Below are 17,327 nucleotides of genomic sequence, written 5' to 3' on the forward strand. Positions count from 1 at the left end.
CCTTCTTTTCACTACATCTGTGTCTTTGGGGTAAATACCCAGTAGTGCAATTGCTGGGTCATAGGGTAGCTCTATTTTTAAATTTTTGAGGAACCTCCACACTGTTTTCCAAAGTGGCTGTACCAACTTGCATTCCCACCCACAGTGTAAGAGGGTGAAGATGGGAACTCTTAAGAAGTAATCGTGGTTACACGAGTTACTAACAGGGGGGCCTTACAAGAAGAGATGACAGAGAATGAGCTCTCTCTCTCCCTCTCTCCCTGTCCCCAGGCACCAAGGAAAGGTCATGTGAGGAGCTACCAAGAAGGCAGCTGTCTACAAGCCAGGAAGAGAGAATTCACTGGAAATCAAACTGTCTTGCACTTCTAGTCTCAAGATCTTGGAGAAGGTGACCATGGGGTTAGGCCTGCTCTGCCAGAGTCCACACAGGCTGGAGGAGACCAGGACAACCCTCTAGGCATGGGAAGAAGGCATAGAGACCTATTTTTTACCCGGTTTCTCTCCTGGACTCATCCGTGATGCAATCCATGTGATTGTCACAGGAAAGAATACAGAGTGATGAAGGAAAGAAGTATGTGGGGAAATTCGGCCTCAGGGGAATGAGAAGAGCAGGTACACCAGGTTCACCTCCGTGGGCGAGGCTTGCCCCTCAGAGAGAGAGCTCTCCTCAGCTCCCCACTGTGAGCCCAGCTCACATGGTCTCACCCCTGCTCTGCCATCCCCTCCCTACCAAACCTCACCCTCTGCCCACTTCCCTGTTTGAGAAATCTTACTGCCCCCCACAACCACATGGCTTTTACTGCCCCTTTCATTTCCCCATGAACACACCTTCAGGTTATTCTCCCCTGCCTGGCTCCCAGCATCAGCCCTGTCTCTGTTCTGTGTCTTCCACAGGCCCCCCATTCACAGCACCAAGGGCAGGATAAGCCCCACAGGGGCACCTGCAGAATGCACTTGCAGCTGGTCTCTTTCCCCCACCATGACATGTCTGATGGAGAGAACATGATGTTCTCTAATCTGGTTTCAACTTTAACTTTGTCTGACTTGGCCTGTGTTCACATTCATTTTTATTTACAGAGCCTTTTCTTTCTCTCTTTTCTGGGTCTCATTTCTCACTTTTCTATCTTGTGTAAACATTGTTCTCTGTTTACCCTTCATCTGAGCTCCCAGCACCTCCTCTCGTTATCACCTCTCCTGCTTATCTCCTCATCCATTCATTCAAAGACCTGCCACCACCTCAGCTAAAATATGAAAACTATGGCACTGCCTTATCATTTGACCCTTAGATTTCTGTGTGTAATTATATATGAACGGTACTATTTTTTTTTTTTGCCAAACAGAAGTCAGATATTTTTGTAAGAGCAAGGCTTTCATGATCAATTTTTACAGTCCCACACTCTCATGCAAAGACTGACTTTATATCATAAGATTTAGAGTCGAAATTTAAAAAATGCAAACTTTGTTTGCATCGATGACCCTCTTCTTATTGACCTGACCACTTCATTTTTCTTTAAAAAAAATCCCTTAATCCTTTGAAGCTTACAAGGAATTAAGTACATTGAACTGGGATTCTAATATCATTCTGCTTATGGTATTAATTTTACTAAAATATCATGCCAAACTAAGGCTAAGGATATCAATTTAAAGGATATTTTTGAAAGTACACATTCGACTTTTATTTTATTAAAAATTCAAATTAGCACTATCTTTAAAAAGATAGCGTATCTCTCTGCCTCGTGAACAGACTGGAAGGGGGCAGTTCAGGGCTGTGCCATTCTGTTGCATCAGGGATTTGGTGGCCAGCTTCCTCTTTTGTTCTGGGGGTTTTTGAATGTTTTGTTCTGCTTTGTTTTGTCCTGTTATGGTCTTTACCGCACTTGGTCCTCGTTCTGAAACTCACCCCATACTCCGAGGTGGTTGCTGGAGGTCCTTCCTTCAAGCCCACGGTCCAGCCAGCGGTCATGAGAAAGGAGGAGGCTGAGCACACCCACCTGCAGCTGCTTTGGTTCCATGTCCCTGAAGTTGTACGTCCATGGGTCAGACCACAGACACACAACCACACCACCTCACAGGGGGTTTAAGGAGGCAGCTTTGATTCAGCCCAGCTAATAAATGGGGCTTGATTTATTCTAGAGGAAGCAGAAAATAGATTCTGGAGACAAACAGTGGTCTCTGCCATGGAGCCCCATTTGACAATTCATCTGCCCACGGAGGCACATGGGTAGATGGTTGGTGAGCAGTTTCACGTGAACAAGGTAACCGGTAATAACACTGCTCAAAGCTCAGACACCATGGGTGCTTTTCTCAGGACACTTTGTACCTAAATTAGGGCTCGTACCTGTTCCTGCCTAAAGTCGCATCCAGCATTCTTGCTGAAGTAGTATTGGTCATGCACTGGGAACAAAATTAAGCCCGCAAGTGCCTCTGTCTTAGAGTAGCACCAAAACTTTACCTCAGGAGGAATCTCGGTACTCCCTGGGGATGCTGTCAGCCTGCAGGGAGCAATTCTGGGATTCAAGTGACAGTTTTTGAATACATCTCCAAAAGCTGTGAGAGATGTCCAGTTGCCAATCCCACCCACAACTCAACTGATGACTGGCTGCTGCTCTGCACGTAACAGATGATATAAAATTGTGGTACATGACATGTATGTTAGAGCGTGGAGTCTCAACATCACTGCTGCTCAAAACTCATGAAATCTGTTCAATATAGACAATATGCTCATTCCTACACAGAGTGCCAAATCAACCCTTGAGCTTGCCAGAAAGTGGGAGAGATGCATACCCGGCTCGATCCTGTTGTGTCGTATGGACTTACTTTCTCATTTTTCATGTAGGCTGATATAATCACTTTACTTTATTTAAGAGACTGAAGCAGGCCTAGGAAACTCATGAAACTGATGGAACAAATTTTCCTGAGAACGTTGTTCACAGCACTACATAGTTTCTTCCTTCTAAGAACTGATGGGAGAAATTTCTTTGTGGCCTGAGGACCAGGAAGAGCTGTACTTTTTCCAAATGACTTACCTGACTGTATCTTTCTAGACCCTTCTAGACCCTGTCTCAGTCACCTCCGAGCCCTCTCATAATTTACAACCCACATACAGCCAACGTTTAGAGCATCGTGAAGCTTTTTAAAATTGACCCCATTCTTGGCTTCATCTTTCTTTACCAGCCATATATTCCCTTGGATTCTATTCCTGTATTATTATTGATAAACTTAGTCTTACATGCATGATTTTGTAAGTCATGTCAATGACAAGCTAACAAGTTACTGTGAACTTAAGCATGGGTTTGTAAGGCGCTTGATTTGGGGGGCTTCTAATGTTTTAGGAACAAGGACACGTAAGCTTTGTTTTAATCTGCACTGCCACCCAGAGGTAAAATACAGAAATTTATCCCAACCTGTAGCCTTTGGTGAGTATAAAAACCCTGACATTTTCAACCAGAGGGTTTTGATGTTGCACATATTTTGATTCTGTGCTTAGAAATGGAAATATTTTATACAATATTATATACTTTTATGGGGTTTTTTTTCCTAGTGTTTTATCCCTGGTGCAATCCATTAACCCAGTTCAGTCTTTTTATTCCATAGAACCTAATCTAAAAACATTTTCCGATATTAGTTTTGCTCTGTTGTGTTTTGAGTATAGAATCTTAAGTGCAGATGGTTGAACTAATCCTTCTCTTCCATCTGTGGCCCCCGGTCATCACTTGGTCTGAACAGACTTCCTCTGTAAACTCCCTCATGTTCACCCCCATTCCCTTCTGCTCCCCACATTCTCCTGTATTGATGTACTATCCTTCTGTTTCTATGTGTTCTTGGAAAATGTGGTGCTTTGATGTATACAATGTCAATTTCCACAAAAGGTATTATGCTGTATGCTCCATTTACTAACATATCTCACTGAGCACTGTTTCAAAGACCTTCCCATAGTGCTCTGTGTATATACATATTTTAATTTTAGAATTCCAAATACTTCCCTCAATTTTCCACCATTAATTTTATTCAGTTTATACTTGGTTGATAAGAAAGCCCTCATTTTGCAAAGTAAAATTCAACAGCCTTTATTTTTTAATTTTTTTTTCCAAAAAGTCCATCCACTTTATACATTTTGTGGTACCGAAGCGACAATATGCGAAATAGTGGAACAGTCTGTGTTGCCCCCACTCCTCCTGGACATGCCCATTCCTGTTCCCTAAGGGTGGAGAGCCCAGGACCCTTGACCAGCAGGACCTGACTTAGTTCCTGGCCCCTGTAACTGGAGCGGAGTTTGTGTATATGGAAGGTGGGTGAACAACCACCGTAGACCATTTTTCTCCAAGGCTCTGCAGTTTCCAATCTGGGAACTTAGTTTAAGAAATAATTCCCCACCAATGGGTCATAAAAATATTCTGCTTTGTTATATGCCACTAATTTTGTAGTGTTGTCTTTTGCATGTAAAACTTTATTCCATTGTCAATAAGTCTTTGCTCTACTCTTTCAAAAATGACTTAGATATTTGTAGTCATTTATTCTACTATATAATATAAAAAATAAGCTTACTATGTACCTTCAGAAATCCAACTGGAACTCTAATTAGGAATTTACGGAAGTTATAGAATAATTTAAAGAGAATTATAATTTTTTATAAATAACTCCATTTATGTAACTCCAATTAATTAGAGATACTTTTATGATCTTTAGTAGTTTTTATAATTTCTCTGTAGAATTCTTTCATATTCTTTCTTTAGCTAATTCTTAGCTATTTTATAGATTGTGTTGCTATTATAAATGATATCTAATTTTATCTTACTTGCTCTTTTTGCTAGTATTAAAAAGTGCTGTTGATTTTTTAATATTTATTTTGTGCCTAAAGAACTTGCTACATTTTTGGGCACCCGGGCAGTTCAGCCAGTTAAGCATCCAACTCTTGGTTTTGGCTCAGGTCATGATCTTAGGGTCCTGGGAATGAGCCCTGCATCGGGCTCCCTGCTCAGTGCAGCGTCTGCTTGTCTCTCTCCCTCCCTCTCCCCTCCTCCCCGCTTGCACTCTCTGTCTCTGTCTCTGTCTCTCTCTCTCTTAAATAAATAAATAATAAATAAATAAAATATTTTCTTAAAAAAAGAACTTGCTACATTTTTATGTTAGATCTAATTGTTTGCTTTTACTCCACTAGTTTCTAGGTAGAAATCATATTATCTTAAAAAAAAAAAGATACTTATTCTCTTGAAATCCTTACAATTTTTATTTACATGTTAAATTTTTTATCTAGATAAGTTCCTGAACTCTCTGATTACTCCCAATATTTAATTTTTTATTTTCTTATATATAATCATATGATCTGCATTAATAATAATATTTTCTTTAATTTCTATTTTCATGCCTCCTTATTTCCCTTGCCTTGCTGGATTGAGAAGGGCTTGTAGTATTCTACAGAGGCATGAGGATTCCAGTGGGTCAGCATCTTGTCCTTGATTCACTGGAATGTTTTTCAACCTTTAGAATCAAATATGTGTCATACAGGCTGTTTGCAGCTATGTTTCCCTCTATTCTGGGTTGGCAGGTTTTATCAGAGGTGACATTTAAATACATCAAATGCCTTTTTCTGTACCTCTGGAGATGATTATATGCCTTTATTTTCTTAATCTGTTAAAGTGATACTATTAAGAGATTTTTAATGGTAAACAGTCCTTGCATTCTATGGATAATCCCACTTCATCTGGTTCTGGTTTCTGTTTGCAAATATTGAGTCTATATACCTAATTTCCCTGTAAGTATGCATAAATGAGGTGAGCAGATAGTCACTATTTTAATAATTGTTTTATTTTTTTTCTGGAAAAAGCCTTGCTGGCTTTGGTGTCATGACAATTTTGCATTGGACAATTAGTTGGGATTCTTTCCTATCCTTTTCTCTGCCTGGAACAAAGTATCTGGAGTGTAATTACCTGCTGCACCTCTAGTTTGTACCTAGGACCCTGCGCAACTAGCAGGAACTCTGACCCTCCCTCCTATTCCTTAGCAAGCATGGTACATTCAGACTTTCTCCCTCTTCTAGGATTTTTTAAGATAAACTTTTATCTATAACAAGTGTGTTGATATAAATCATAACATGTTCTTATTCAAACTATATGCCATTCCTGTAACATGTGCACTTTCTCATATTTATTACTCTTTCGATCAGTTCTGAGAGAAGTGTTATATTTTTATTAATTTTCTCAAAAGGCCATCTTTGGTGTAGTCAGTCACTTTTATCCTTTTGTTTGTTTGTTTGTTTTGCTCTTTCTTTTTACCTTTTAGTGCTTTTAATGAATTTTTTACCTTCTAGATTTTTACTGACTTTGTCTTTTTTCTAGCTTCTTAATTATAATCTTAACTCGTATGTTTTTAGTCCGTCTTGCTTACAAATAAATGCTTTTGAAGCTGTAAATTCTCCCAATACTTGTCACTTCACAATCATTTTGATCCAGAAAAAGAGAATAAGTACTCAACAATGTAAAAGCATTACCTGTCAATAAGACTGCGAAAACCAGTCCTTAGTGACCACTGTCTAATAGCCTGGAATATTTAAAACTGAACAAATGCAGAAACAGACGGGTGTGAGGCCAGATACACACCTTGTTCATGGTCCCTTAAGGTCTGCATCCCATTAAAAATACTGAAGAACTCAAGTTACAAGTCACCACAGAAAAGGGGACAAAGCATAAGCAAATTATTTCTGAAATGTAGAGACCATAGCAATGATCAAATTCACCAATGCGTGTACCTAGCCCCAAACTAAAGTCACACAGAAAGTGGATTTCACCGCAAGAAAGGCTAATACTAATTGTGCTGATACATGCCCTAGGTTGGCTTCTCCTTCCTTCTTGCTAATGAGGAAGCATGCATTTGTGTGCAGACGTGTCCAGCCCTCATTTGAGAAGAAATGTCCTTTCCCTTCTTTTTCTCTGCAGTACTCATCCTTGCTCTCAAGTTCATTTTTAATCTCTCTAGAACAGAGAAATTCCCTGGACACTTGCAACTTGCTCTGAACTTGGCCAAGTAAACTCCCTCTCATGTGAGAATAAGAAAATGATTTTTTTAAGGTGACCACAAACAATTAAAATAATTAAAACTTAAAGGATTCATAATGAAATTATTACAAATAGTAAGCGTAAAGATTCATAAATGTGATCACGTAATGATGAGTTAACTCTTGTCTCATGTACAAAGCTGACTGTAGCCATCTAGTCACATGTCTGGATGTCCTAAAAAAAAAAAAATGGCTTAAGGAGGGCACGTACTGCATGGAGCACTGGGTGTTATACGAAAACAATGGATCGTGGATCACCACATCAAAAACTAATGATGTATGGTATGGTGACTAACATAACATAATAAAAAAAAAAATAATAATAATAATAATAATAATAATAATGGCTCTTACATGCCATTAACAAGTTTAGAACAAAGTCAGGATCTAATGAATAAATTAGGAAAACATCACATACTAACTAACTTAACATACTTTTACTATTCAACCCAACCTCACATTTTAAAATATCTCACCTTTCAACTTGATCATATTACTTTTATGTCCAGCAGTCAAGAGAGTGATGCAGAGTGGGGGCACAATGCCCAGAACCTGCCACGTCTGCAGAGCGGGAGTGGCCACCATCACTCTCTCACCTGCTCCCTGTCAGCCCATGGATTCAGACAAGACTGCCCCTCCTTCCAACTGCCAGATCCAGAAAGTTCTCGTTTCTCCTTTCTCCTATATCCAATCACCTGGCCTCTAGACTATAGTCTAGAACCTTCCATGAGGAGGTTCTCCCAGTGGACACTTCCATCCCTTAAATGCGAGCCCACTGTGGCTGAGGTAGAGCCTCTGTTTAGGAAACCAACAGGAATGCTTGCAGGGAGAGAGGAAAGCTCTGTCCACACCCCATGTGGACGTTCATGAGCCCCACCATAGGGAAGGGAAGAAACAGTTTTCAGAGATTTTGTAGAGAATAACTTGGCAAAGACAAAAAAGCTGGGACGGAAAACCTACAAAGATTTCTGAAGTTAGCCTCTGGGTGATTAAATGCAAACATCAAAAAAGGAACAAGCTTGGAGGAAGAGATTATTCATTGCATCTTAAATATCTGGACACAGAGCTGCCTCTCATACACAGTGGTACCACTCACAGAGAATATATTTACCATAAAAATAGGAAAAGCTGAATACGTGATGAAATGAAAGAATGAATGGACATATTGTATCAGGAAGAAATCTACAGAAAATTTCTTGCACGTTGAATATTTAACTGTCATTACCACAACACTTCCCGATTTATCATGTGCTGGTGCAGCTTGTCCTTTGGTCTCTACGAAAACCCTGGAGGATGAATTTCTGCCAGTCACTAATCAGCAGCAGACCCAGCACCTCAATTCCTGACCAGTGGTTTGTTAGAAATCCATGAAAACATCCATGACAGGGATTGATCCAGATGGCAGTGTTAACACGCAAGACAGGGTAAGAGTGTCACAAGATGAGGACACATGAAGAAAAAAGCAAACAGACAAGAAAGGAATAGAGGAATATTTTCAAGAATCCAGGGAAAGAAAGAGGGAAGTGAGGAGGAACGTTGCAAGGAAGAGAGACATTAGCCCAGTGTCCCCCTGAGGCCATGTCCACGTCCATCAGAGGGGAGCTTCCAGTCACTAAGGATAGAAGTCCACCACGTAGAGCTTAAACCATGTGGGGAATGTACTGGCTGATGGAACTGGGGAGCCCAGAGTGATTGGGGCTCCAGCACCTTCCGTGCATCTGTGTGTCTGCCTTCACTTTTTTGATGCCTTGGTTTTGTTACTGCTGCTGTTCTCGGCATCACTGGAGTATGATGACAAATGAACATTGGACCTATAGATAGTGTGCAGCCTTCCAGGCTCCCAGGGAGGAAGGCTGGGGGGCACCACAGGCCATGTGGACCCTCGAGGGCTCTAACAGGTGCAGCCAAGCCTGTGACGTAACATGAACAAAAGTCCTTCTGAGGAAAGTCTTCCGACAACTTCTCAGAGAGGACGGCCTGAAGAACCATGGGAGTCTGGTGCACATGGAGCATGCATGGAACTGCACCTGAATGCTCATGTCCTTACCTGCAGTGCCTTCAGGGAGGGCATGTAGCATTTCAGAAGGAAAATGCAGAATTGGTCAAGAAACTTGATTTGAAGCAAATCATGAAAATTAATATTTTAGGTAGCATTCATCTCATGTTGGAATACTTTAATTGAGATTTTCTTTTAAAAACATAAAATGAAGTAACCATTAGAAGTTTGGTGTATGTGTACATGGTGACATGATGCCCACAACCAGGCCAGTTAACTCGGCCACCACCTCACATCCAGAACTCCTCTTTTTCTTTTCTTTTGTTTTTCTTTCTTCCGGAGGCGAGAACACTTGGGATCTACCCTCTTGGCAAATTTCATGTATACAATTTCTCTGCCTTCTTGCATGCAGGCTTCATCCTCAGCTTGCTTCTCTGATGCTGAAAATTGATTGTACTTATTTCAGGCTTCACACCCTGACCTTATCATCCAGAACAAGAGAACGCATCTCTTTTCCCTCCATCCTCCATAAGAATCAGGCTGTGTGGGACCTGTGCCACCTGGAGCAGGTTCCTGGCCCTGAACCATCACTCTGGGTGATGCAAATGGCATCTGTCTGATGATTGGCCTCACCTGCCGGTTACCTGCCCATCCTTCAACATGTCACATTGACAAGGATGCTTTCTCCTGATGGCCTCAGGCTGATCAGAGCCCAAGGCTACACATGAGGACAGAGTCAACCATCCAAAATCCACATGGTGGCCATGAGAGGGTGACAAGGTGGACTGGAAGTTAGAGAAACAGCCAAGCAGTCTGATTCAGGTGGGGATATTGCAGAAGTCCCCATGATTTGCTCTCCCCATTCCCATATTTTCACCTTTGCCACCTCTCCCATCTCAACGTTATTTTCCAGAAGCGTCCACACGTGTAGGGCTGGGGCCTGCACATGGCCCCTCTGGACATTTTTCAGTCTTGGGCCCCACTCTCAGCCCTAAAAAAAGAAAAATAGAACTAAATCCCTGTCCCCTAGTTCAACCCACATAAGTTGCTGACTAACAAACTGGTTAGAAAGAACAATGAAAACCACAATCAAACCAGGAAGTAAAATTTTCAAGCTCTGAAGACAGGGAAGACCTTTTCCTCCCCACGACTTGACACTCAGAATGTCCCTGCTGCATGGTCAGTGTTTGAGAATGGTTTGTTGAGTTAATTAATGAAACTAGAGTAACTGAGGTCTAGCTATGGATGTCTCCACTCGCGCTGCCACGGGGGTCATCAGTCACAGAAGGTCCATCTTCACTCTTCTCGGAGTCTGTCTGTACCGACTGGCCTACCTGCTGACATTGATTTGTAACCCCCAGACACAGGCCCTCACCGCTATTCATGGACACGTAGAGTGCAACCACTATAGGTGTCCCAAGCCAAGGTTGAACCAAGTGCCCCTCTGCCTTCCTGTGTTAATTCCCACACTGTAAACATGTGTCCTATTCATGGTCCATTTGGTGCCATATTTTCTGCACTTCCGTGGTCTTCTAGGTGATTTCAGTGTTTAAAATGGCCCTGAAGCCCAGAGCTGCAGGGTTAACTGGTGTCCTAAGCAGAAGAAGGTGGGATGGGCCTCATGACAAAACACCTGTGTAGGTGAGGCCCACTCAGGCTCCTGCTGCAGAGCTGTGGGCACTGAGTTCAGTGGTAATGAGTCAACAGTGCAGGAAATCCAGGAAAGGAACAGGACATTCATGACAGCAATGTGGAGCCACACCATAAAGTGCTAAAGTAACATCTAGGAGGCTCTGATGACCGCATGATGACTCCAAGAAAAAGGGGGAAAGGAGCTTTGTTCTTGGATTCATGAGATGATGACTGTTTCCTAGTCTGTAAAACCATCTTGGGCAGCACAGCTGTGGGGCTGAAAGCCAAAGACCCTGGCAATCACAGTACCCGAGCTGGGAAATGTTGCACACTTCCGAGCTGGTGTTTAAGTGTGGGGAAGTACTCCGTACAATAAATTATTTACAAATACGTATTAAAGAAGCTATCTTTATTTTTAATATTTTATTTATTTATTTGAGAGAGAGGGAGAAAGAGAGAGACAGAGCACAAACAGGGGGAGGGGCAGAGGGAGAGGGAAAAGCTGAGCAGGGAGCTGGACTACAGCTCGATCCCAGGACCCTGGGATCATGACCTGAGCCAAAGGCAGACACTTAAACAACTGAGCCACCCATGCATCCCAAGAAGCTGTCTTTAAACAGGAACACACGTGAAACAAGGCTGGGTAGTCATCAGGTGGCAAGTGTTGTGAACAGAGGCTCCCAGAATCTGTACCCCGCACCTCCCCCAGGGACAGTGGCTCACTGTCCCTGACTCCATGTCCTCGGGATGGCAACACAGCAGCCAAGAATGCCAGGAGGCACTGTATGCATGGTGCTTGCTGGATCCCCACTCATTCTTGACCAAAACACTCCTGTTCTGGGGCTCCTGGGTGGCTCAGTTGGTTAAGCGGCTGCCTTCGGCTCAGGTCATGATCCTGGAGTCCCTGGATCGAGTCCCTGGATCGAGTCCCGCATCGAGTCCCGCATCGAGTCCCGCATCGAGTCCCGCATCGGGCTCCCTGCTCGGCAGGGAGTCTGCTTCTCCCTCTGACCCTCCCCCCTCTCATGTACTCTCTCTCATTCTCACTCTCTCAAATAAATAAATAAATCTTTAAAAAAAAAAAAAAAAAACACTCCTGTTCTTTTTCCTGGAGTGTCTCTTTTCCCTTCAGGGACACACAGGCACTGCTACCTCTCAGGTATCACATTTATGCACCTGTGAATCTCCCTGCTGATTTTGGTAAAATGCAAATTGTGATTCAGGAAGTCAGCTGAGGACAAGACCTTATATTTTTAAAAAGTCCCAGGGTGACAGTTCTGCTGCTTCTCTAAGTCCAACAAACATCAAGAAGGCTGAATCCTGCCTTTCTATTTAATTCAGAATACTTGGAGCAACAGATCCATCCAATAGGTTTGTGTAGTTAAATAATACAAATCGGGGTGCCTGGGTGGCTCAGCCGTTAAACGTCTGCCTTCGGCTCGGGTCATGGTCCCAGGGTCCTGGGATCGAGCCCCGCATCGGGCTCCCTGCTCCGCGGGAGGCCTGCTTCTCCCTCTCCCACTCCCCCTGCTTGTGTTCCCTCTCTCGCTGTCTCTCTCTGTCAAAAAAAAAAAAAAAAATCTTTAAATAATACAAATCTTCACCAAAAAAACTTGTTTCTACTTAGAGGCCTGGAGATGTCAACAGGAACAGGGAAACTGTGAACTCCCTTGGCTAGGTGGCAAGACTTTTAATAAGAGGAGCATCAAACATCTCAACTGCTACAAACATGTCAGGAAGAAAAAGAAGAAAAACCTCTGTATTTAGCATAAATTCAACACAGATTTTTATTGAGGACATTTTCCATGCAGGTGAGACACCTTTCCAAGTATACAAATATTAAGAAAACATGGACTTTTCTCTCAAGAATCCTAAGAATTAGAAGGGATAAGGGTCCTGACTGGGGAAAACAAGCACCAGGGGTCAGGAATAGAATTGTCAAAGTGTCCGAAAAGGTGGTGGAAATTCTCACCAGACAGACTGCTCCCACTTCTGAATGAAGGAGGGCTCACTGGAGGAAGTGGCATCTGATGCCTGTGACCCATGGAGGTGCTGGGACATCATTTTGCACCAAGTTAAATTTTGACACTTAAGTTCCAGAACCAAGTCAGAACAACAAATCACCCTAAATTACACGGAGCTTATATTGACAACTGATCACTAAGCAAAAACGAAAGACAAAATTACACACACAGAGTTGCAAGGACGTCACCATTGAGCGGGGTTTAGGTAAGCACTGGAGCCTGGGCTGCTGGGATCTCACTCCACAGGGAAGCCGGTGCACTGAGGTCTCCAGTGTGTTTTCCTGGGAGGAACAGAGGAGGAGTCACTCTGCAGCAAGTAGAGGTGAGGACTGCAGGAGGGAAGAGCAGTAGGAGTAGGAGGGCTGAGGACAGACTGAAAGGTAGGGAGACACACGGGAAAGAGGAGGAAGGTGGCTCCAGAGACTCACCAGCGCTTCCAGAGCCACAACGCCAGACCTGCCAGAAGCACCAGGGACGCTGTCACCGCGAGGAAGACCAAGCCCACGGAGTGGGGCTGCCCTGTGGGTTCGGTGCACAGAAGGTATCACTTCCCATCTACCCGGGGTTGAACTGCACCTCCCTGTCCTCCTCGCTCTTGTCAACCTCTGCCTCACCAACCGCCCTTCCTCTTTTCACTTCTCCCATCCCTCCTCAGAGATGGACCCTTCATCCAGCCCAATGCATCCTCCCATATTTTCAAGACTTCACTCTCAGCTCTTCCATTTCTTGGATTACCAAGTTTTTTAGTCACTTTTGGTCTAGCCACCCAAATTTTTCATCTGGCTATCCTGCTTTGCTGGAGGACCACTACCCTCTTTCCCAGCTGGACCCCAGTCTTTCTCACCCCAGTAGAGGACCATGTCCTGGCCTCCTAGACTGCTGTGTCTCACTCGGCACGACAGGCCACCTGCCTCACTGGCTTTCACATCCAAGGACGTCTGAAGATACCATGTCCCATCAGCTTGGGGCAGGAGATCACCTCGCTGTGTGCCCTGTTGCTCCTGCTCACCCCGCATCCACATCACCCACACAGGCTTTGGGTAGAAGCCAGAGACGTGGCACACCAGCAGCAGACGGCCAGGACCAGGACTGGGGCCACTGGAGAGCCAGGCCTCTGGCCTCACTGCAGAGACAGGACAGGAATTCACAGACTGAGAGGGTAGATATTCACATCACTTTAGATAGGTGTCTTTCTACCTCTAGACCCATCACCATCATCCCCTCTGCCTCTTGACTCCTTCTTACCATGAATTTGAAAGAATAGTACAAATTTATGAGTGCAGAGTAGACAATTCATGGAGGGAGGGAGTGGGACTTACTTTGTCGCTGGAGATATGCCTTCCCTGCATCAAGAAGACCCAACAGGAACCGGGGGCAGTAGTCGCTGAGGAGTTTCTGTACTATTTCACTGAAAATGTACTGATTGAATACTGTGCAGACCTGCTGAGCCCTACTTCCTCCCTTTGGAGATGGCCACCATGATGTGTTCTGGAAACTCATGAGATCTGATCCTTGATAAGCAATCCGCAAGAAGCCTACTGATGCTTCTCCAAAGTGGGAATCACAGCCTAACACCAGCTGTACCTGGAAGGGATCTGGGGAAGAGAGACTGTGAGTTACAATACAGAGGGAGTGAAGGAGATGAAATGAGGTGAGTGCAAGCCAAGGATGCTGGATGTAGAAGGGTAAATTTGGGAATTGGAGGCAATGGAGCAAAGTCTGACCTGAGGGGAGGTTCAGACAAAGGGGAAGAGGTGGTTGCAGCAGGCAGAGGCAAAGGTGAATGATTGAGGAGGGAGCGAATGTTGGAAGAGAGACATGGAGGGTTTGGGCAGAGAATAGGGAATGACTCAGCAGGAGAGCTGGGGTAAAAACAATCTAGGGTGAAGGGAGTGCAATGGGGTACAAGGAACAAATAGACATCGCTGCTGGGATTGAATGGGGAGAAAGCACAGTTCAAAGTCAGTCACAAGTGAGGGAGCAAGGGTGCCTTGTTGGAGGCCAGAGAAAGGGGTGGTCATGGGAGACACTAGTGGGAGACAGGAGAGCAGAGCCTGTGGTCAATGAGAGGAGGGGGAAGCTAAAGAAAATGTGAAGCTTTTCAAGAATCACAGTCTGGTTTCTACCCCCTGCCCAGATGGGTGTGATTCAATTTTCAGATAGAGAGAGGTGAGGTCCAGAAGACAGTGCAGTTCATTTCCTAGAGAAAGAAGGAACTCAAGGAGATACACACATACCTGACACCTCCATCCTACCCCTGAAATGAATTGAACTCACATTCAAGCTGCCATTCACTGACATGGTTATGATATATTGAAGGATCACTAATGGAGTATGTGTAGAATAACTCTTCTACTTCCAACAGCTCCTTGTTGCTGAAGTTGCCTTTAGACCAAGGCTGCAGATAAATGAAAGCCCCAGTCTTATTGTCCCAGCCATGAGTCTGCAGCTCATCCAACCAAGCTGAGCCTTGGTTTTGTGTCCAGGAAGAGTTGTAAAAAGATGTGGTCAGGAGGATTCGGAAGGAGACTGGCTCCTGGAAGGCTGTGGAAAAAGGACAGATAAACATTGAATGTGGAGAGCATTGGGAAGGAGAGAGATTGGAGAAGAAGGTGAGAGGGTGGGGAACCAAAATCTGGAGGCCAGAGAAGCCATAGTTGTCTCAGGAGACAGTTGCTGCTCCAGATCACCGAGCTTCATATCCAACCTTCAGAAGAGCACAGGGCCCTGGGGTCAGGGATGCTCAGGAAGGAACCAGGCTGACACTGTCCCTCCACAGTTATGCACTGGGGAACTCAGACCATGAATGCACACACACGGAGACACAAATACACACATACAGACACACACAGAGATGTACACATATACACACACATATGCACATGTACAAACAGACACGCAGACACACACCCACACACATACACACACGCACGTGCACAGAGATGCACAAGGCATCTATACACACGTACATATTACACATATTCAAATGCACACAAGCACATGTACACACATCACAAATGCACAGACTTACACAAACACACACAGACTGGCAGAAACACACAGACACATAAAGAGATGTACACACACACACACAACACACTGTGCACCCACTGGGCAGGGCCAGAGTTCTCACCATCTTCACTGTCACCGCCTGGCAGGAGAACCACCAGCAACACAAGTTGCAGGAACAGCATTGTATTTGCAGATGTTCTTTCTGTCTCTTACAAAGTTGGTCTTTGACCTATTTTCTAACAAACCTACCCCACACACAGCCCCTCTCTTCTGACTTCCTTCTCCACACACCAGCCTTCCCTGAGTCTCTGCGACAATGCAAATGTTTCCTCCCTGAACCCTGGACACTTACTCAGACTCTCACTTCCCCTCTTGGTCCGATTCTCCTCTCTGACTTACAGTTTCTTCCTGTCACCAGCTTCCATCCCGCTCCACATCCCCTAGTTTAGATGCTACATAACGAGTCCTGTGTAGCATGGAAACTGACCCTACCTCTCCTACGTTTTCTTCTCATCCAGACAGTAACCCATGAAAACACAAGGATCCCCAGCACCCAGCCCTGGAACCTGCTTTCACTCTATCCCTCCTGCCCTTGTGACACTCCCCATGTATTTCCTTCCCCATCTCACTCACACCCCAGCTCCTTCACATATCTGACTTCTCACTGTTTATGTTAAAAAACAAAATCAACAAGGTAAATTTGAAGATCTAATTGGTTTTATTAAGTGATTCAAGAATCAGACAGCATCCCATCTGGCAGGTAGAGGGGAGCTCTAAAGACGGTTGCAAATGGGAAGATTTCGTAGCAAGGAAGTTGGCAAAGAAGAGAAAGGAGTGTTTCAGGGAAGGTCACCTTCCCTTAATTAGGAGAGCAGGGGTCTTACCATGCAGATGATCTCCCCTCCTTGGGGGTGGAGAGGGTCCATGTGACAGAGTACCTCACTGGTGCTGACCAGAGAATTTCTAACTGACTGGTGAACATTTCAGGGAGAGGTTAGGGATTAAGTAAAGTTTAGGGACTTGATCTGGCCCAAGGTGCCATTTTGGGCCCAACGTTTTCTTTTTAACAGTTGCTCTATTTGCTTGTCCAGATTCCCCCACGATTGCCTGTGTAAAAGTATCAGCAACCACCAGTTCACCATTACTCTTAGGGGAAAACAAGTAGCCATCACAGAAACCACAGGACACTGAAACATCTGAAGAATACCCCCTCCATCTGACTTGCATTAACGTAGATTCACTCACCAAACAGTCACTTAGCACCTGCCTGGATCCAAGCACCATGCTACACTCATGAAAATACAGTATTCACAGTGCAATCACTTCATTAAAGAGGTTTTAGAAAAGAAAAACACATAAACCAAAAACTATAAATTTCGGTGTTCTGAATTTATTTTAAGATTCAGGATAGTTAGGGCGCCTGGGTGGCTCAGTTGGTTAGGCGACTGCCTTCGGCTCAGGTCATGATCCTGGAGTCCCGGGATCGAGTCCCGCATCGGGCTCCCTGCTCGGCAGGGAGTCTGCTTCTCCCTCTGACCCTCCTCCCTCTCATGCTCTCTGTCTCTCATTCTCTCTGTCTCAAATAAATAAATAAAATCTTTAAAAAAAAAAA

At 44.2% G+C, this 17,327-nt stretch overlaps 1 protein-coding gene across 3 annotated transcripts; it reads right to left on the reverse strand.

Moving 5' to 3' along the window:
• Positions 1–9,210: 9,210 nt before the first annotated feature.
• On the reverse strand, positions 9,211–16,091 carry LOC102738001 (T-cell surface glycoprotein CD1a-like). Of its 3 annotated transcripts, XR_014142636.1 has the most exons (7): positions 15,837–16,084; positions 14,981–15,247; positions 14,023–14,298; positions 13,548–13,826; positions 13,132–13,222; positions 12,871–12,984; positions 9,211–10,038 (listed from the first exon to the last, which is right to left on the reverse strand). XR_014142636.1 is itself a non-coding variant. In XM_006740863.3 (6 exons), the coding sequence occupies exons 1-6, from the start codon at positions 15,895–15,897 to the stop codon at positions 12,939–12,941; spliced, it is 1,020 nt and encodes a 339-aa protein (XP_006740926.2). In that variant the 5' UTR covers positions 15,898–16,080; the 3' UTR covers positions 12,440–12,938. The 3 variants fall into 3 exon arrangements, 2 of the variants coding, with proteins under 2 accessions (XP_006740926.2, XP_081667558.1); XM_006740863.3 differs by lacking the exon at positions 9,211–10,038 and having other exon boundaries at positions 12,440–12,984; positions 15,837–16,080; XM_081811432.1 differs by lacking the exons at positions 9,211–10,038; positions 13,548–13,826 and having other exon boundaries at positions 12,440–12,984; positions 15,837–16,091.
• Positions 16,092–17,327: the final 1,236 nt, after the last annotated feature.

The sequence above is a fragment of the Leptonychotes weddellii genome, unplaced genomic scaffold, assembly GCF_054177405.1.
Source record: "Leptonychotes weddellii isolate Sample4059 unplaced genomic scaffold, ASM5417740v2 HiC_scaffold_76, whole genome shotgun sequence".
NCBI classification, from domain to species: domain Eukaryota; kingdom Metazoa; phylum Chordata; class Mammalia; order Carnivora; family Phocidae; genus Leptonychotes; species Leptonychotes weddellii.